A 22,181-nucleotide genomic window follows, 5' to 3' on the forward strand; every position below is an offset into this window, starting at 1 on the left:
TTCCAAAATTCTGGAGTTTTTCAGAACATTTCGGTCTCATGAATATTCACACCAAAATTTGCATACACCAGCCCATGTTCAGGTTTAGAGGCTATTATTACCATGGGCTTGCACAGTCGAAACTTCAGCAGTTCTGCAGGAATATGTGACGAAGAAAACAAAGACAATAACCATTGCACAAGCACACACCAAATAGTGCACCAGTCACTGCTGATATAGATATCCCTGCTCTGACTGGAGTCCTTTGTTCGGTTTGCATTTTGTGGTGTCCAGTTCATTAGTGCAACAGCCTCATCAGAACAAGTGCGTCTCTGAAAAAAAAAATCAGCATCCAGCCGTCCCTTGGAGATCTCTGTATGTTGAGCAACAGCATTACTTTGTCCATTTGTAAGAAAAATGCTTGGGAAAGAAGGTCTGTGCAGAGCACTTTGTAGCCTGGCCTGCACCATGGCATGCCATCCTTGCTTTTGCATTCTCTCTGGTGCTGCCTTCATCTCCTTCCAGCCAGTGTGTTGAGCAACAGAGCTGCTGCTGCTGGATCTTTTGTGATGCTACTGAAGTCACTGAAGTTGCTAAGAACTTGTTCACAACTTTGCCTGATGTTAACAGTTCCTCACACCTATATGAACAATTTGCACTGACTAAATTTATAATGAAGATAATAAACATATAAGTTAGGTCATTTCACTCTGGACAGTTTCTCAAACCTTGGGCAAGCTTCACTTAGCATTTAACACTGAAGAGAGATGCGGTTCCAACTTTATTGACATCGTAACTGCATCACAATAAGTAGCCATACTCATCTCTCATCTCATCTCATTATCTCTAGCCGCTTTATCCTGTTCTACAGGGTCGCAGGCAAGCTGGAGCCTATCCCAGCTGACTACGGGCAAGAGGCGGGGTACACCCTGGACAAGTCGCCAGGTCATCACAGGGCTGACACATAGACACAGACAACCATTCACAGTCACACCTACGGTCAATTTAGAGTCACCAGTTAACCTAACCTGCATGTCTTTGGACTGTGGGGGAAACCGGAGCACCCGGAGGAAACCCACACGGACACGGGGAGAACATGCAAACTCCACACAGAAAGGCCCTTGCCGGCCACGGGGCTCGAACCTGGACCTTCTTGCTGTGAGGTGACAGCGCTAACCACTACACCACCGTGCCGCCCCAAGTAGCCATACTGTGTGATTTTATCCAATTTTTAATGGATAAAGCGAGACCAAATAAATAGCTTGTGTTATCATATAAATCTAGAATATAAAATCATATTTGCCAATCCCTTTATCAAGTGAAACTGTAATTTAACAATTTATCCATAAACAAGACATTATTCGAACATAAGCTAACTAGTTCGGTTGCTGTGAGTTATTTTCACAGCAGTCTGGGCTTTTAGGTTTACATTATTAAAGTTCGGGCAATTTCTGCTAATATCTGGAAAGTGCAAAGTTCTTTACTGAGCACCAGTTTGCTGGAAGTTGACAAAACTTCAGACTGCTTTGAGAGTTTATGCTGAATGAGATTAAATGACTACTTGAATGACATAGATCAGAAAATATGATAGGCAACTCTAGCCATCACGGTGCCAACACTCAAAGAAATTAAATGTTGATTTTACTTAACTAAGTTATGTCAACAGGTGGCACGGTGGTGTAGTGGTTAGCGCTGTCGCTTCACAGCAAGAAGGTCCGGGTTCGAGCCCCGGGGCCGGCAAAGGCCTTTCTGTGCGGAGTTTGCATGTTCTCCCCGTGTCCGTGTGGGTTTCCTCCGGGTGCTCCGGTTTCCCCCACAGTCCAAAGACATGCATGTTAGGTTAACTGGTGGCTCTAAATTGACCGTAGGTGTGAATGTGAGTGTGAATGGTTGTCTGTGTCTATGTGTCAGCCCTGTGATGACCTGGCGACTTGTCCAGGGTGTACCCCGCCTTTCGCCCGTAGTCCGCTGGGATAGGCTCCAGCTTGCCTGCGACCCTGTAGAACAGGATAAAGCGGCTAGAGATAATGAGATGAGATGAGATGAGATGAGAAGTTATGTCAACAGGTTGCACAAAACTGTGTTGTTTAAACAGGAAAAGCCACACACTATTAATGTGAACAACACATATTAAGTAGATCTAACTTAATTATCTTACTTCAAAGCTACATGATATTGCTATATTTCATAACCACAACAACATTGTGTAGCCCTGTGATGACCTGGCGACTTGTCCAGGGTGTACCCCGCCTTTCGCCCGTAGTCAGCTGGGATAGGCTCCAGCTTGCCTGCAACCCTGTAGAAGGATAAAGCGACTAGAGATAATGAGATGAGATGAGATGAACAACATTGTTTTGGATTTACTGACACCACATTCAGTTAACTTAATATGATTGGGTTCAATTAACTTGTAACACAAATGAACATTATTTATGTGGTAGGTTTGTGTTAATGCAACACCTCAGTTGTACTGGCTAAATCAATTAGTAAAATAAATACAATTTAAGTTGCATAATTTCACTTTACCCTTTATTATACTCTGGAAACGTTAGAAACAGTGGGACTATTACAAATAGTGTGTATAACTGTGTATAAGTATTCACACACACATTCACAAAAACTGAAAATGTATTTATGAAATAAAAATAAAGAGTAAATGTTACTCTTTTAACCCCATACCTGATTACTCATACATTTCTTGAAACAACGAAATATTGTAGATAACTTAAACATTTGGTTAACTACAAACTGGTCAACCTGGAAATTATACTTATGAAAATGTCAAATGCTGTACTCTGTGATTATAGGCAGCGCTGCTGAGGTAAAAATGAAAAGTAACTCCTCAAGCAAGCCATCAATTGCTGAACATGGCAGATGTGAAAACACCTCTAACTTCAAAAGAACAGTTGCAAATTTTTGAATAATTGTTTCTCGCAAGTTCTCATTTGGTGTGTCAGTTTCAATCAAATTATGACAATCTAAGTCTGAAGCAGTTTCTCCAAGATCACCTAGATGGTCTTCAGATGCATGCTGGTCATCATTTACATTACCAGCTTTCACTACTTCAACTTTAAAGTCTTTAACTGTACAATGTGGATGCCTCCTACTCTTGTGTGGTTTGTAAGTAGAATATTAGTCTGAAATGTACAGTTCTGGAACACAAAAATTGCGGTTTCATAATGCTTCAGATGGTTGTTGATGTGAGAAAAGTACTCTCTACTAGATGGTATTTCACTTCCAGGGCACAAAAGACATGTAAAAACTCCTACTTCTGCACTTGTAGTACATAATACATCAACATGACATCAACTCAGATGAGTTTTAAGAGCATTCCCTGTTTTGAATGAGCATGGACATTCATAGTATGGGCATGGATATGAGTGTCTCTGACCATAATGGCCATGCTTCAGTCAGAGTATCTACTAAGATTTACTGCAGGCCGTCTTACTTGCAACTCCACCTTTTATGAAATCCAACTCCATCACTCGTGTAAAAATGTCCCACAGGTCAAAGTGTCAAACAACACAATTACAGTTCAACAAAAAAATGTCTTGAAACTTAACGGTTGTGTCCAAGCATCAGTCACAGTCCAAGCACTCAGTTTTTCCCTCGAGAAACTCCAGAACTCCAGTTCTTACCCACAGTCTTGATGGCAATTTACTCATGAAGTTTGTTTTTGAGGACTTGCACCTTAGTGGAGAGCTTGTTCCCATCCAATCCCATCACCACTTTTTGAAGAAACTCAAAAGTGTAACGCAAGTCCTTCAGATAGCTTAGGTTTAAACAATAGATCAAGCCAAACAAGATTGCACAGCCATTTGCCACATCACGCGTGTTTTGCAGCACTGTACATCCTTCCACGATGATGCCAGCATCTTCAGGTGGATCGGTTCCATCTGCTCCCTCTCGTTGCACAACATAGATGGCCAAAACCACTTTCTCCATTTCTCCCTCTGCACCAACATCAACATCCTCAAAATGGCAGAAAGAAGCAGTATTAATCAAAAATGTGTATTATTAATGTACATTTTTCATTAATATTTTCCAGTCTCTTTAAAGAATAGACTGGTAACTGTGTTTTTCATGTCAAGAAATTTGAAAGAAAAAAGAAAAAAAAAGGCCAAGATGAACACTGAATCTACATTATCCTATTAGGAAGTACTTGTTTGGGCCACAGAGCTCTGTTGTACCATGGTTTGCAGAAACAGCTTCAAATAATTAAGGAATGTACATGGGTTTCATGCTTATTTTTTTCCCCCCAGGAGTGATTTTTATAATTAGCCTGCAGTGTCTTTTCTAAATTCTGTACTCGTATTCATATATATATATATATATTTTTTTTATTTTTTATTTATTTATTTTTTGGGCGGCACGGTGGTGTAGTGGTTAGCGCTGTCGCCTCACAGCAAGAAGGTCCTGGGTTCGAGCCCCGGGGCCGGCGAGGGCCTTTCTGTGTGGAGTTTGCATGTTCTCCCCGTGTCCGCGTGGGTTTCCTCCGGGTGCTCCGGTTTCCCCCACAGTCCAAAGACATGCAGGTTAGGTTAACTGGTGACTCTAAATTGACCGTAGGTGTGAATGGTTGTCTGTGTCTATGTGTCAGCCCTGTGATGACCTGGCGACTTGTCCAGGGTGTACCCCGCCTTTTGCCCATAGTCAGCTGGGATAGGCTCCAGCTTGCCTGCGACCCTGTAGAAGGATAAAGCGGCTAGAGATAATGAGATGAGATATATATATATATTTTTTTATTTTATTTTATTTTATTTTTTTTCAGACAGAATTAATAAACATGGAGGAGATACAAAAATGTTTGTTAAAAATAAATAAATACTGCCTAGTATTTTTTTGGGTTAACAAATGTGTCAATTAATGCTCAATTGTCATCATTACACATTATATCTACAAGACAATTTGAGTGTAAGCTATCCAGACAGGTTTCTGAAATATTAACATGAAAACAGTGTTAAAAAGTTGCATTTTCTATATAAATTAGCTATATCAAAAGCTATGGTTAATCAACAATGTCACAACTCACCATGTACTTCTTAACCAGGTTGTCAGGATCTTCATTTAAGTAGACGCATAATGCTTTCAGCATGCACTCCCTTCTTACTTCAATGCTTGGATTCTGTGAGAGACCGAAAAAACAGATTTTTTTAACCAACCCTTTTTAAAATAACTAATGGTTTTAGATTTGTAATTTTTAATATTAAAGTTACATAAACAGTGGATATGGAATAATGAAATTGAATTAGAAATTGTGTTAATGATGCTCATGAGTTCATTCTTTTTTAATACTACTGTATATTTGATTATGATATGGCTCTAAAGCATATATGAATTCTATTCAAAGTGAAAGACCTAATAAGAGGGAAAGAGGTTGAACAGCAACACCATACAGCTTATGTTAAGAGTTAAACTCTAAGTCAGGGTTAAAGTGAAAAACACACACCTGGTCCATGGCCACCATGATCAGGCTGATTCTGCGTTGTGTGGCCCCTCGCTTCTTTTTGAAAACCTTCATCAGTTGACTGGAGTAATGATCCAGTTGGGCCATAAAGGTTGACAGCAGGGGGACTGTGGTAATTCTGGTGAACTCTGCATTTATCTGCAACAGATTGAGACAGAATCTCACATGAAACTAAAAATGATTTTACATCACTTTCCACTGGTCACAAGACACCAACACTTTGAGTCCATCTTTTCTCAAAATGATGAACTTATTGGTTAATAAATGTACAACCATAAAAAATAAAAATAAAAAAACATGAAAATTACCTGATTCTCAGAAAACAGAGCTGGCCATCTGTTCTTGAACTCTGCTATGAAGGGCATATCTTCAATTACTTCTCATCTCCTATGGGCGAAGGTTTTCTCCATTTTACTGTTGATTAGTTGATGGTTGTTCTTCTTCACCTCTAACAGAAGTGCTTCCCTTTCCTTCTCAAGGCTTTCTTTGGTTTCACCTGCTGGGTAATCAGGACAAAAGTTGACTTCTGCTTTCCTTGGCTTCTTTACCTGGTTTGGACTTTGACCCATGGCATCTCGCTTTTCTTTGACAGCATTGATGCTCAACTCTGGGCAGCCAATGTTTCTCAGTCTTGTTCGGTAGTTTGCCATTTTATACTTGTAGCAATTCGGATGGGTGGGTGGAGCACAGAAGGACGGCAGGCCAGAACTGAGTTCACACAACCCATTTATTACAGCTTTTCAGCCTTAACTATATATATACAGTGGTGCTTGAAAGTTTGTGAACCCTTTAGAATTTTCTATATTTCTGCATAAATATGACCTAAAACATCATCGGATTTTCACACAAGTCCTAAAGGTAGATAAAGAGAACCCAGTTAAATAAATGAGACAAAAATATTATACTTGGTCATTTATTTATTGAGGAAAATGATCCAATATTACATATCTGTGAGTGGCAAAAGTATGTGAACCTCTAGGATGAACAGTTAATTTGAAGGTGAAATTAGAGTCAGGTGTTTTCAATCAATGGGATGACAATCAGGTGTGAGTGAGCACCCTGTTTTATTTAAAGAACAAGGATCTATCAAAGTCTGATCTTCACAACACATGTTTGTGGAAGTGTATCATGGCACGAACAAAGGAGATTTCTGAGGACCTCAGAAAAAGTGTTACTGATGCTCATCAGGCTGGAAAACGTTACAAAACCATCTCTAAAGAGCTTGGACTCCACCAATCCACAGACAGACTGTGTACAAATGGAGGAAACTCAAGACCATTGTTACCCTCCCCAGGAGTGGGCGACCAACAAAGATCACTCCAAGAGCAAGGCGTGTAATAGTCGACGAGGTCACAAAGGACCCCAGGGTAACTTCTAAGCAACTGAAGGCCTCTCTCACATTGGCTAATGTTAATGCTCATGAGTCCACCATCAGGAAAACACTGAACAACAATGGTGTGCATGGCAGGGCTGCAAGGAGAAAGCCACTGCTCTCCAAAAAGAACATTGCTGCTTGTCTACAGTCTGCTAAAGATCATGTGGACAAGCCATAAGGCTATTGGACAAATGTTTTGTGGACGGATGAGACCAAAATCGAACTTTTTGGTTTAAATGAGAAGCGTTATGTTTGGAGAAAGGAAAACGCTGCATTCCAGCATAAGAACCTTATCCCATCTGTGAAACATGGTGGTGGTAGTATCATGGTTTGGGCCTGTTTTGCTGCATCTGGGCCAGGATGGCTTGCCATCATTGATGGAACAATGAATTCTGAATTATACCAGCGAATTCTAAAGGAAAATGTCAGGACATCTGTCCATGAACTGAATCTCAAGAGAAGGTGGGTCATGCAGCAAGACAACGGCCCTAAGCACACAAGTCGTTCTACCAAAGAATGGTTAAAGAAGAATAAAGTTAATGTTTTGGAATGGCCAAGTCAAAGTCCTGACCTTAATCCAATCGAAATGTTGTGGAAGGACCTGAAGTGAGTAGTTCATGTGAGGAAACCCACCAACATCCCAGAGTTGAAGCTGTTCTGTATGGAGGAATGGGCTAAAATTCCTCCAAGCTGATGTGCAGGACTGATCAACAGTTACCGGAAACGTTTAGTTGCAGTTATCGCTGCACAAGGGGGTCACACCAGATACTGAAAGCAAAGGTTCACATACTTTTGCCACTCACAGATATGTGATATTGGATCATTTTCTTCAATAAATAAATGACCAAGTATAATATTTTTGTCTCATTTGTTTAACTGGGTTCTCTTTCTCTACTTTTAGGACTTATGTGAAAATCCGATGATGTTTTAGGTCATATTTATGCAGAAATATAGAAAATTCTAAAGGGTTCACAAACTTTCAAGCACCACTGTATATATATATATATATATATATATATATATATATATATATATATATATAATACACACACACACACACACACACACACACACACACACTCCAGTCGTCTGGTTGGGGAGCGAACCCTCTCTGCTCTCGCTCTCTTCCTTAAATAGGGCACGGTCACTGGGGAAGACACACAAACACATTAATCAACCTCAGGTGCAGTGATTCTGCCACTTACCTTCCCCGACTCCACCCTCCGGTCACAGACTGATGCTTGGCCATGCCCCCATTGCCACATACCCCCACAGCCCGACTCAGGCCGGGCGGCCGTCCGGCCTGCAGCCGACCCCCCCCCCCCTTGATGGGAGAGGAAGTCCGCCACGGCCATCTGTGCCCCTGGCCTGTGGATCACCTGGAAGTTGAAGGGTTGGCGTGCCAGATACCAACGGTTGATCTGCGCGTTGGCATCCTTCATGCGGTGTAGCCACTGGAGGGGCGCGTGGTCCGAACAGAGGGTGATAGGGCATCCCAGCAGGTAGTAATGGAGGGTGAGGACCACCCACTTGATCACTAGGCAGTCCTTTTCAATGGTGCTGTAGCGCCCCTCACGCACCGACAGCTTCCTACTGATATACAACACTGGGCAGTCCTCCCCCTCCACCTCCTGGGACAAAACAGCCCCCAGCCCTCTGTCCGACGCATCCATCTGTAACATAAAGGAAAGAGAAAAGTCAGGGGAGTGTAAAAGTGGCCCCCCACACAGTGCAGCCTTTACCTCAGAAAAAGCCCACTGGCATTGCTCCGTCCACTGGACCTGGTGCCCCCTTTTTAGTCAGATCAGTCAGCGGGCTGGTGATGTCCGAATAGTTAGGTATAAACTTACGATAATAGCCAGCCAGCCCCAGGAACTGTCTCACCCCCTTTTTGGTCTTGGGCCTCGGGCAGGCCGCAATTGCCGCTGTCTTGTTAATTTGGGGACGCACCGGCCCATTGCCCAAGTGGAAGCCCAGATACCATACTTCCACCCACCCAATCACACACTTCTTCAGGCTGGCTGTGAGACCCGCTTGCCTCAGCGACCTAAGGACGGCCCTCAGATGTTGGAGGTGCCTCAGCCAGTCATTACTATAGATAATGATATTGTCGAGGTAGGCGGCCACATAGGTGGCATGGGGGTGGAGGACCCTATCCATCAGCTGCTGAAATGTAGCGGGCGCCCCAAACAGCCCAAACGGAAGCGTGACAAACCGGTGTAAGCCGAATGGTGTGGAAAAGGCCGTTTTTTCTCGGGATAATGGAGTCAAGGGGATCTGCCAATAACCCTTTGTTAAATCCAGTGTTGAGTAAAAGCAAGCTGTGCCTAGCCGATCAAGCAACTCATCAATACGAGGCATTGGGTACGCGTCGAATTTAGACACTGCGTTGACTTTCCTATAGTCTACACAGAACCGGACTGACCCTTCGGCCTTGGATACCAAGACCACCAGGCTGCTCCAGTCACTGTGGGACTCCTCGACGATGCCCGTTTCGAGCATGGCCTCGAGTTCTTCCCGAACCACTTTTTTCTTGTGTTCCGGTAGCCTGTAAGGGTGGCTATGCACTAGCACCCCCGGGGGGTCTCAATGTGGTGCTCAATGAGGTTGGTGCGGCCGGGCAGGGGTGAGAATACATCCGAAAACTCAGTCTGCAACTGCGCAACCTCCGCGAGTTGGGTCGGGGAGAGGTGGTCTCCACAGGGGACCAGAGAGGTACGCGATGCCAATGTTCCCTTTTGAACCTCTGGCCCCAGCTCCGCCTTCTCCGGAACCACCGACACCAACGCCATGGGGACCTCCTCATTCCAGAGTTTGAGCAGATTGAGGTGGTAAACTTGTAACGCCCCACCCCTGTCCATTCACCTCACCTCATTGTCAACATCCCCGACTCGCCGTGTGACCTCAAAGGGTCCTTGCCACTTGGCGACTAATTTGGAGCTCGATGTGGGCAACAATATGAGTACTTTATCTCCCGGTGCGAACTCCCTGAGGCACGTACCCTTGTCATACAGGCGGGTTTGTCGTTCTTGGGCCTGCCGCAAATTCTCCCGAGTTAGGTGTGTGAGTGTGTGTGTGGAGTTTTGCGCGCAGGTTATTAACATATTGGATTTCATTTTTACTTGCTGAAGGTCCCTCCTCCCAATTTTCCCGCAGCACATCTAGAATGCCGCGCGGCTTATGCCCGTATAACAATTCAAACGGGGAGAACCCCGTGGAGGCTTGGGGGACCTCTCGCACTGAAAACAACAAGGGTTCGAGCCACTTATCCCAATTACGTGCGTCCTCACTTACAAATTTTTTAATTATGTTCTTGAGGGGGGCGGCACGGTGGTGTAGTGGTTAGCGCTGTCGCCTCACAGCAAGAAGGTCCTGGGTTCGAGCCCCGGGGCCGGCGAGGGCCTTTCTGTGTGGAGTTTGCATGTTCTCCCCGTGTCCGCGTGGGTTTCCTCCGGGTGCTCTGGTTTCCCCCACAGTCCAAAGACATGCAGGTTAGGTTAACTGGTGACTCTAAATTGACCGTAGGTGTGAATGTGAGTGTGAATGGTTGTCTGTGTCTATGTGTCAGCCCTGTGATGACCTGGCGACTTGTCCAGGGTGTACCCCGCCTTTCGCCCGTAGTCAGCTGGGATAGGCTCCAGCTTGCCTGCGACCCTGTAGAAGGATAAAGCGGCTAGAGATAATGAGAATGAGATGAGATGTTCTTGAGGGTGCGATTGAAACGTTCAACTAAACCGTCCGTTTGTGGGTGATAAATGCTGGTACGGATCGGCTTAATACCCAACAACCTATACAGTTAGTGTACGTGACATAAATGCGGTGCTTTGGTCAGTCAGAATCTCTTTCGGGATTCCAACTCAGGAGATAACGCGGAAGAGCGCTTCCGCAATACTGCGTGCTGAGATATTGCGAAGAGGCACCGCTTCCAGGTATCGCGTTGCATAGTCCACCAGAACTAATATAAAGCGGTACCCTCATGTTGACCGATCTAATGGCCCAATGAGATCCATCCCAATTCTTTCGAACAGGGTCTCGATTAATGGGAGAGGGCGCAAAGGCGCTTTTGGAATGGCCACTGGATTTACTAACTGGCATTCGCGGCACGCCGTACACCACCTACGGACATCGCCGCGAATCCCTGGCCAATAGAACCGGGCCATTATTCAGGCTAGTGTTTTATCCTGCCCTAAGTGTCCAGCCATGGGAATAAAGTGAGCCACCTGGAATACCAATTCCCGGCGGCTCTTTGGAATCAACAGCTGCGTGACTTGCTCTTTAGTTTGAGTGCCCTGTGTCACTCGGTATAATCTATCCGTCATAATTGCGAAGTAGGGGAAGGACAGGGTGGCGTTTGGCTGGAGCATTTGACCATCGATTACTCTCACTTGGTCAAATGCATGCCGCAGAGTCTCGTCTCGTGACTGCTCTAATGGAAAATCCATGAGGGATTCCCCAATAGAGAGAGGAGGAGCCGGCGGCTCCTCACTCTGACGCAGAGCTGATGTAGACAGCTCTGTGACAGCTGCTCCCGCCAACGCGACACCAGGACCTCCCCTTATTAAACTACGGCAGGACCCACTCTTCACTAGGTGACTCATTAATTCCCCAAATCCCAGCCAATCCGTCCCCAAAATTATCAAGTGGGTAAGGCGAGGATTAACCGCTGCCTTCACTATAAATTTTTCCCCTCGAAAAAAAATGTGGACCGACACTAAAGGGTAGTTGTGAACATCCCCGTGCACACACAACACCTTCACCAATTGTGCTCCCCCCAATGCCTCGTCTTGCACCAGGCTTTGGTGGATTGAGGTCTGATTACAACCAGAGTCCACCAATGCCTGATGTGTATCCCCTTGGATACTCACCGGTATGCAATACTCTCCGGCCCGATCGAGGGCGGCTCCTGGTGCGTCGGGGATCCGAACCACCGAGCCCACCTCCATTACTGAGCACTGCTGTTGGAGGTGGCCTGGCTCCCCGCAGCGCCAGAAAACCGGCCCAGGCTTCCTCTCTGCACTGGTGCTCTGGGGCTCACTCACCTGAGGGGGGGGGGGAGAGACAGACACAGAAGGGAGAAACGGGAGGGCACCATGGGTGCAGCGGGCCGGCTGGGGTGGGGGGTGCGGCTGGGGTGTGGGGGTGCCTCCGCAGTGGGGGAACAGGGTGAGGATGAGACACAGGAGGAGAGGGAGAGAGAGAGGAGAGGGGAGAAGAGGTTGTCTGCTGTCCTGCCGTCGGGACAGCCACCAAATGGTCCTCCGCCAGCTTGATTGCCTGATCCAGCGACGCCGGGTGGTGGCACTGGACTCACTCTGCAGCTCCGGCTGGTAGACACGCGATGAACTGCTCCAGCGCCACCTGGTCGATGATCCCCTTGGCGTCACTGTTGTCGGCCCTCAACCACCACCCGCAGGCATCCCGGAGTTGCTGGCCAAACGCGAACGGCCGGCCGACTTCCTCCAAGCGCAAAGCGCGGAAGCGCTGCCGTTGTTGTTCGGGGGTGCGCCCCACACGCTGGAGGACGGCCCGGTGAAGGTCCGCGTAGGCCAGCCGGCAGTCGGTGGGGAGCAGTAGCGCGACCAGCTGTGCCTCTCCTGTTAGCAGGGGGAGGAGGTGTGCCGCGCGCTGTTCCATCGGCCAACCCAAGGTCTCTGCTACCTGCTCAAAAAGCATGAGGAAGGCCTCGGGGTCATCCTGTGGGCCCATCTTCATCAGGGTGAAGGGGGATGGCCCCGCGGCGGTGGACCCCGCCGACACGAGGAGGTGCCGGAACGCCTGTCGCTCTTCCTGCTGAGCCAGCACCAGGGCCTCAAACCGCTGTTCCTGTTCCTTCCAGAGGGCGACTAGTGCCTGGTGCTGTCTTTGCTGGGCCGTGGCGAGGGCGTGGAAAAGCTCGGCAAAAGGGGAGGACTCCATGGGGCTGTTCTGCTTTGGCGCTCCAAGTCCCGGGTTTCGGCACCACTGTAGCAATTCGGATGGGTGGGTGGAGCACAGAAGGACGGCAGGCCAGAACTGAGTTCACACAACCCGTTTATTACAGCTTTTCAGCCTTAACTATATATATACACACACACACACACACACACACACACACACACACACACTCCAGTCGTCTGGTTGTGGAGCGAACCCTCTCTGCTCTCGCTCTCTTCTTTAAATAGGGCGCGGTCACTGGGGAAGACACACAAACACATTAATCAACCTCAGATGCAGTGATTCTGCCACTTACCTTCCCCGACTCCGCCCTCCGGTCACAGACTGATGCTTGGCCATGCCCCCGCTGCCACAATACTTTAAACTAATTTTCCATCCATAGAAGCCAGTAACTGATCCCTTCTCCTTTAAACAAGGATACTTTGTTATCAGGGCCTGGGCAACATTATCAAACTCTGAACTTGAAGGATAAACTTTTGTATTTGACAATTTCTGATGCCAAACCATCAAGTATATCTGACTTAAGTTTGGGACTTAGACTCAAAAGAGTACCACTGTTCAGGAAGGCTTGGTTGGCCCTTTCCAACTGAATCTGTACCTCATAATTAAACTGAGGTATCTGGAAATTTTGGGGCCATAGCTGTGACCTAAGGGAAAAACCTGAAGATGTAGATTCAGAGGAGGAAAGTATGTCTGTGTCTGATGCTGTGGACAAAGAACTGTCATCTAACCACTATGAAACAGGTTGGTATGTGGTTGTGTCTGACTCAGCTGTTAAGTAAATGATTTTAACCGTGCTCTTGTCTTTGATTTCAGAGATTTCTGTCAAGTTCACAAACTCATTGTCAAATTCAATGTCTCTGTACTGCAGTCTGAAACTTCTGGGCAAGCTGAACCGTCTTTTAATTTCTTCTTTGAGAGCCTCTACTGAATCCGGCATTCCACTGGGCAGAGTTAGTTTTGATGCATTGTCTACTCCAAGTACAACTCTCAATGATGCAGCCATCGTGTGTTCATTCTGAAAAGCAAAAACAAAATGCTTAAGAACTTTATTACATAAATTTCATCAGCCTATGCATAATGAATTTCAGCATTGCAACACTTTATTTAAGAGTAACTGAGTTTTAATAACTGATTTTGCCACATTTCATTTAAAGAAATTACCTGTCACATGTACAAATCTTTTTAAAGTCACCATTCATAAGGCTCCAACGCTGTAGTCGGCTAGAGGATAGAGGTCAGAAAGCTCCTTCAACTCAACCAGTGAAAACTGTCTTGTTGGAAGCAACTCAAAAGCTCGATAGTGGTCTCTGTACCATGAGGTCAGTTTTTAATGATGAGACTCAAATCATTTTTTATGATGCACAGCTGAATTATTTCTGAAAACTCTAGCAGACCACCACATGATCCATGCACAACTATCATGCCTTTTTTGTACTTTAAGCCATTAACAGTAAGACTTTGAGCAAGGCTGACAGTAGTGATTTCAGGGTATTTCTGGGTAATTGTGTTCACAACATTATCATTGAGGGCATCAATGGGGACCTTTGAGATCTGAACAACATCCAAGGAGAAGCTTTCATTGTCAGGACAGAGCATATGATGGGCAATCATTAACTGTTTTGTTGCCAATGACAAAGTTACATTCCTAAAGTTATTTATATGCCTAACAACCTGCTTAAAAAAAGCTATGTTTGGCTTCGAATCGCAAGGTCCATAATGACACAAGGGGACCAAAACATTTTATCATTTCTGGATAGTGTTCCAGAAAATGATGTTTGAGCAACAACCTTTGATCAGGAAACAGTTCCTGATAATGTTTTCGATGCTCTGATATTTTGCACTCCAAGTATGCAATTGATGCTAATGTATGAACAGGTGCAACGACCAATTCTGCAATATCCTTTAAATCCAAAATCACCAGCCAAGCAGGTTCTTCACTGGGAACAAGTTTTCCTACAATTAAAGGGAGTAACCGAAGAAGACACCAATTTTCGTGGGCGTTGCCACCTACTGTGTGATTCTTTTTTAAAGTTTTGGGCAACAAATGAGGTCGGTTAGTTTTATCTCCCTCTTTGTAAGGAAAAGAATGGATGAGATTATTGAGGTGTTCAAGAGTGAACAACTTTTTAGATATAAACACCTCAATGCACCTTGCTAGCTCGACAGGAACTATGCCCTCAAACAGGTCGTGGACAATATCTGGGGGATAACCTGTTGTCACATTAAAGTGAGAAAGGCTGCTAGTTAAAATGCAAAACTTTCTTACCCCTTTTCTTGAGCTGTTTTGACGTGAAGCTGGTGAACTTCCTTGGTTCTTCGCTCAAAAACTCCTGTTTTTACTTCTTGCATCTGAATGTCAGAAAGCTGAGCTGTACAAATTTGACAGAAATATTTTCCTGAAAAACTCTACAAATCCAGCCAGCCCATGAGCTCCCAGATTGTCAGCTACAACACACTGTATTGTGTCCTTGATAAAAACTCTAAGATGTGGAATATGTAGGCCTTGCTGTTCCAGAATCACTACATCATGCAACAGAGGTTCAAATATCTTTTCATAGCCAAAGGTTTTAACATAATCACTTTTGCACAATAGTGCCAAGTAGGTTGAGGAAAGGGTTGAGTTGCAACCAGGATGCAAGTTACCTAAAATCCAGTACACTGCACGAAGTTTGTGTTTTTTGCGTGACGTTCCCAATGGATTGCAGACCTCAAAGTCGTCGATATAAAAACATAGGGAAAGCCTTAAATCCTCACCAAAAAAAATGTTTTTGTGATGCTCACCATCCTGAAAGCACACATACTGGTTTACATTTGCAGAGGAGGTTGTATGATTATCAACAAGCTTATCAACTATATCTTTACAGGCAAGTAACTGCTGTAGAGACTTCAGTAAGGGAATGTACTGAAATGTTTTGTTGGACCTTGCCTCCAGTACATACTCGACAGGTTCCACAACCTTAAATTTTTCCTTGTAGTATTGTTTGCGTTTGAAGGAAGATGACAGTGGACCTCCCTTAGCTATAGCGTTTACCAAAGGATTATTAGTAGTAATGGCAACACTGAGTTCATTAATTATGGAATGGTCAACCTGGAGGTTATGTTTACTGAAAATGTCAAATGCTGTACTCTGTGATTATAGGCAGCGCTGCTGAGGTAAAAATGAAAAGTAACTCCTCAAGCAAGCCATCAATTGCTGAACATGGCCGATGTGAAAACACCTCTAACTTCAAAAGAACAGTTGCCAATTTTTGAATAATTGTTTCTCACAAGTTCTCATTTGGTGTGTCAGTTTCAATCAAATTATGACAATCTAAGTCTGAAGCAGTTTCTCCACAATCATCTGGATGGTCTTCAGATGCATGCTGGTCATCATTTACATTACCACCTTTCACTACTTCAACTTTAAAGTCTTTAACTGTATAATGTGGATGCCTCCTACTCTTGTGTGATTTGTAAGTAGAATATATATTAGTCTGAAATGTACAGTTCTGGAACACACAAGTTACAGTTTCATAATGCTTCAGATGGTTGTTGATGTGAGAAAAGTACTCTCTACTAGATGGTATTTCACTTCCAGGGCACAAAAGACATGTAAAAACTCCTACTTCTGTGCTTGTAGTACATAATACATCAACATGACATCGACTCAGATGAGTTTTAAGAGCATTCCATGTTTTGAATGAGCATGGATATGAGTGTCTCTGACCATAATGGCCATGCTTCAATTTGTAGTGTTTTAGTAACTGGTACCTCGTAGATAGAGCCTCAGAGCACTGTTTGCACCTCCACATTCAGAGCCTAAAAAGAAGAGACACAGTGATTACTAATCTCTTCAGCTGTCAAAATTAGTACTGCTTATAAAACAGATATAGAATATAGTAAATAACAGTTAGGTATTGTTACATTGTGCCTCTATGAGTCAACTGCACCAGACCTGCATACATTTTTTATCAACTGCAATTAATGGATTTAAATTAACTATACAATAACTATATTTAAGGCTCTATTTATTAGATTTTAAAATATGATATGAAATTGCAAATGTGAATTTAAAAAAAGTGCTCAAGCCCACAGCTCCCTCTGTTTTCTGTTCAATATTTAACTTGAAAAAATGACTGAAGGGATGCAGTATGAACTGGCACAAAAGAAAATCTAAGAATTCAAGTAATAACACCTATGCAAGTGTTACACTTCTAACAGTGGCACAAATACATTTCAATGGCACACACCAAACTCATTTATTTGGACAAAATGTCAGAGAAAAACTTTTTCATCCCAATATTGCAACCTTCTGGGAGTGAAGTACTGCTTTGTGTTAAACATCTTTAACCCAAAGCAGTACTTCACTCCCAAGCAACAACACCACCCCATAGCACAGGGGTGGGCAAACTTTATGGATCAGGGGCCACATTGACTTTTGAAATTTGCCAGGCGGGCCGGGCCAGCACCAAATTCATAAATATCGAACATAAACCGGAAAAGCTTTAGTGTTATTGTAAGGCCACTGACAGAGACCCAAATGCAGATCAGATTGACATTTATTTTAGTTCTCAGTCAACAAAGGCAGAGCAGAAAAATGTTTGCAGTTCAATAGATTGGCACTGGATCCATCCAGAAAAGTAATACACACACACACACACACACACACACACACACACACACGTGACAGTAAGAAAAGTAGCACACTTAATTCTTAAATTACATCTTTGAGCTGCCAGGATGAGTAGGATGCCAGTGTATTTGTATATTTGTATCATTTTTTTATACATACAACTAAATTGCATATCATTAAATTGAACTAAATTACATATCAGTACATATCATTTTTGTACATTTCACTGAACTCGTAGATTTACACCTGAGTGTTTTTTTTTTAACCATCCACTTCCAGCCTGCCAGTACAACCAACCACCATTAGTAGGAGAGGTACCACACCATTCCAAAATGTTTGCAGTTCAACAGTTTGGGTACCACGCCATGCTAACATGTTTGCAGTTCAATGGTTTGGCACTGGATCCATCCAGCCCACAAAATCAAACAAAACAGCTCAAGAAAGCAAAAAAACTCCAAACTGGTTTTCAGGTTCAAAGTCACTCACTGAAATATTTCCAGTCCTCAAAAAATCAAAACACAGGTTCCAAACAGGTTTTCATATTCCAAAAGGCCACTCATAGATCAGAATAACCTCCACAGGCAAAAGTCCAGGAACAGATATAAGCAGAAGCAAGGTCAGCTGCTCATAATACACCTATAATAGCAGACAGGGACATAAATGAGGGGCAGAGCAGACACCCAAAAGCACATGGTACTTAAAAACAAACACCAGCACTACAGCAGCCACCCACGACAACCAAAATTACTAAGAGTTATACTTTTTATATTATTATGTCTGTAAACATGTGACTACCATCTTATTACAGCTCCAACATAGTTTTAAAAAGAGAAAGTGTTAATACTCACATTCACTTTTAGTGGGAGCAGTGTTGTTGATCGCCCTTCTTTGCCAGTGCATCAAAGTCTGGTGTTAGTTTTGTTGTGGCAAGTCTCAGAACAGATCTGAGGTGTTCATCACTGAGCTGGGATCTGTGGGGTGCTTCGTTTATGTTCATCACACTGAAAGTTTGCTCACACACATACGTGGAGCCAAACAACACCAGCATCCTCTGCGCCATCCTTAGGATGTTTGGAAATGTGTCTGCACTCAGTGAAGCATAAAACTCACACAGTGTAACTGAGTTGAACTTTTCTTTCAAGACAGGGTCACTCTGAAGATCATTGAGTTCTAGCTGTAACTCCTGTGACACCGTTTCGGGGTTCTGTGTGAAGGGACATGACACCATCTGAAGCGACTTGTCAATTTTGTTGAAGTCAGAGAACCGACGACAGAATTCTTTATGCAGGTCGTCCAATAATCCCGTGTATTTCTTCACACGTCGAGGGGCCTCTGTCAACGTAGCCAGTGTGGGGAAATGAGTTCTTTGACATTTGCTTTGAGAATAAATCAAGCTTGGTTTTGAAGGCTATGACGTTTCGGTGCATTTCATGAACAAACTGCTCTTTCCCTTGTAGCTTCAAGTTCAGGTCATTCATGTGAGTCAGTATGACAACAGCAAAAGCGAAATCACAAAGCCAAGCTGTGTCACTCAGCTCAGGAAAGTTGTTAGAATTCCCATGCAGCTCCAAAAACGAGATGATCTCCTGTTTGAGCTCCCATACACGTTGGCATACCTTCCCCAAACTTAACCAGCGGACGTTGGAGTGGTACAGCAAATCTTGGTGATCGGCGTCAGTTTCTTCCAGAAACGCAATGAACTGACGATGCTGAAGTCCCCTCGCTCGAATGAAGTTGACAAGTTTGACAACTGGCTTCACTACGTGGTCAAGCTGCAGTACAGATTTACACAATGCTTCCTGGTGGATAATGCAATGAAGGAAAATAACTTCTTGCTCAGGATTGTCCTGAATTCTTTTTAGCAGTCCTGTGTTTTTTCCCGTTAGGTTTGGTGATCCGTCTGTGGTAACGTTGGCGAGCTTACTCCACGGTAGCTTGAGCCTTTTGATGACCCCCGACACACTGCCATACAGGTCCTCTCCTCGCATTGTCCCTTTTAGGTAGCCTAGTAAACTAGACCCACCCACCTAGCGGCCAAAAATATTTTTGCCTACGAGTGGGTCTAGCCTCGGACCATATCAACAAAACACCCCGGGCATCAAATCGTGCCCGCCAATCACAACACAAGGTTTTTGTTTGGATTCTTTGGGCGGGCTTTTGCAGGAGTGACGACAAGGCTGCGCGACGCTGGAGAAAGCACAACAGGAAAGATGGCTACAGCTAGTAAACAGCGCTCGTTTGACTCCGCTTTGGAATCAGTTTTAGAGGAATTAGACTTGGAGTTTTCGTTAAAACATGAGCAGGAAGAGGCTCTCCGCTCATTCCTTTTCAAGAAGGACGTTTTCGCTGTTTTTCCGACCGGCTATGGCAAAAGTCTGATCTACCAGCTGGCTCTGCTGGTAGCCAGAAGGATGGGGCTAGTTTGTGCAGTACGAAGAATTAATAAACAGCTTTGAAACATTACTTTTTGATTGTTTCTTATTTTCCCGTTATTTTAAATTTAAGGGAAATTATTTCACCAAACACCACTAAATAAAAATAAAAACTCTCAAAAACAGTTTAAGCAAACCCTTGAAAAACACTTGAAAAAAAATAAGTGTATGGTAAGTATGTGGTACAGACTCCAAACTTGTGGTGATTATCTCCAAACTTCTTAATATCTAGAACCTGTATATTAATTAATACGCATTTTGAAAAATTATTTATTTCAAGGCCTCCCCCACTGCTTTCTGTCGCTCTGACTACGTCACAGTCACTGTTGCGCTGATTGGTCAGAGTGTTGGCCTATACGCACAGAGACAGTTTGAAAGACAACAGGTTGTTCCTACCCACACCCTTTGGAAATGTCTACGACCGAGACCAGACCACATATTCACATTTAGTCTGGCTTGCCAGGCTACCTTTTAGGGATTCCATGGCCAAAAACTCTTCTGTAATCTCAAACTGGTCGTCAATCCCTCTGATGAAAACTAACAACTGAGCAGTGTCTCTCACGTCATTGCTCTTTTCTAAGGCCAGGGAATATAATGTGAATGACTCTGCTTTCTTATTCAGCATGCTAGCCAAGTCATCGTCAATCTGTTCAATGCGGCGAGTCACTGTCCTGCGTGATAAACTAATTTTTTCAAATTTGTCCTTGCTCTCAGGACACAAGATGCCTGCTGTCTCGATCATACATTCTTTAATAAACTCCCCTTCGGAGAAAGGCTTGCTGGATTTGGCCAATTTAAATGCAAGTAAATAACTTGCCTTTGTGCTTGATTCTTGAATGGCAGTTTGTCGGATGAAGGTGTTTTACTGAGCCTGCAAACCAGCTAGCAACCGCTGAGCTGTATTCGTCCATTCTTGCGCTGACTGGTTGTTAGCATAATTAGCATGCTTGGAGGAAAAGTGCCGTTTGATGTTATATTCCTTTAAAACTGCAATGGTTTCTTTGCAAATAAAGGCCCGGTCCCACTGCACTTACGGATGCAAAGAGGATGTAAAACGTAAAAAAATCTTTGCCATCCGTTGGAAAACGCTATGCATCCGTTGTGTACTCATTGCATACGTGCTTCATACGCTCTATCCATCGAGCATCCGTCCACTGTGATTTCATCCGCGCAAAAAGTTTTGAGCTGCACAAAACTTTTAGAACGGATGAACTTTCCGCCGTGTACGATGTAAATCCGCGACATATACGAGCAACAAACGTTCTATGTCCGTTATCATCCGTTAAACGTCTGCTGTATCCTCTCTGCATCCTCTGGGCATCCTCGCAACTCACATCCGCTGCAGCTGAAAACGGAAAGAGGGAGGAAAGATAAGGTACATAAAACGTCTATTCATCGTTAGTAGCACGGAAATAGAAAGGATGTAAGCGTATGCATCTCGTATATAAAGTATTCAAAATGGACAAAGCGTTTATATCTGGGATGTATCTCGTATATTTAGGATGTCTGGAGTATGTCTAGAGTATGTAGAAGGACACCTAGCGGACAATCGATATTTTGTATAAAAAGGGGGAGAAAATCATCTAGTAGTAGAGATGTATCGATGTAGCCGCCAGCACGTCTTTCCGCTTTATGCTGACAGCGTGCGTGCTGCATCCCTTTATATCCACGGAGCAGACACAATTCATACCCCCCGCATGCGCAGTGAACGGTCTGCATCCGATATACATCCGCGCAACATCCCCTTTGTTTCCGTTAGGCGTACGTGATGCATCCTCTTCATCCGCTATGCATCCGCTCTTTCTGCTATGCGTCCGCTTCTCAGTTATCACCGGTAACCCCTTCGGAGCTGTCATCCACTTCCATCCGCTTTCATCCGCTAGGCTTCCTATGAACATGCGTTTAACATCCCCGCTATATACTACCCACGTCCGTTCTTTTCCGTTCTGTTTTCACAAATTTTCGCCATTTTTGTCCATTTCTGGAGCGGATGAAAACGGATAGAGCCACCCCCAAAATTTTGCTCGTCTGCTGTGTCCTTTTTGCATACGTTTTGTGTCCATCGGCCAGTGGGACCGAGCCTTAAGGCATACAGCCTTTGATCGGACTTCAGCAAAAAAAATATTTAGCTGTCCATTCTTTATTGAACACCCTGCACTCACTGTCCACTTTTCTTTCTTTAGGACCACTCATTGTAAAGTTTTATCCTGTGTTCTCGAGATCATCAGTGGCATGGGCGCCAGAATGACTTCCATGGCATGCGCTGCACCACTCTGCAAATGTAATCTTGCGTAAATACGACTGACTGGAAAGACGGATCTCTAGAACACCTGTCTACATGATAATACTGAAGCTTATATATATTAAATATAGATCTGC

The 22,181-nt window shown here is 44.2% G+C and overlaps 2 protein-coding genes across 3 annotated transcripts in view; one reads left to right on the forward strand and one right to left on the reverse strand.

The window, feature by feature from the left end:
• The window catches only part of LOC132891543 (interferon-induced protein 44-like), a 92,253-nt gene that overhangs the window by 17,501 nt on the left and 52,571 nt on the right, over nt 1-22,181 (forward strand). The gene's annotated exons all lie outside the window — the stretch shown is intronic.
• Nucleotides 18,651-19,358, reverse strand: LOC132892127 (general transcription factor II-I repeat domain-containing protein 2A-like). Its single transcript, XM_060930524.1, has one exon. It carries the CDS (start codon nt 19,356-19,358, stop codon nt 18,651-18,653), a length of 708 nt encoding a protein of 235 aa, XP_060786507.1.

This window comes from Neoarius graeffei, chromosome 9 (assembly GCF_027579695.1).
Source record: "Neoarius graeffei isolate fNeoGra1 chromosome 9, fNeoGra1.pri, whole genome shotgun sequence".
NCBI classification, from domain to species: Eukaryota; Metazoa; Chordata; class Actinopteri; order Siluriformes; family Ariidae; genus Neoarius; species Neoarius graeffei.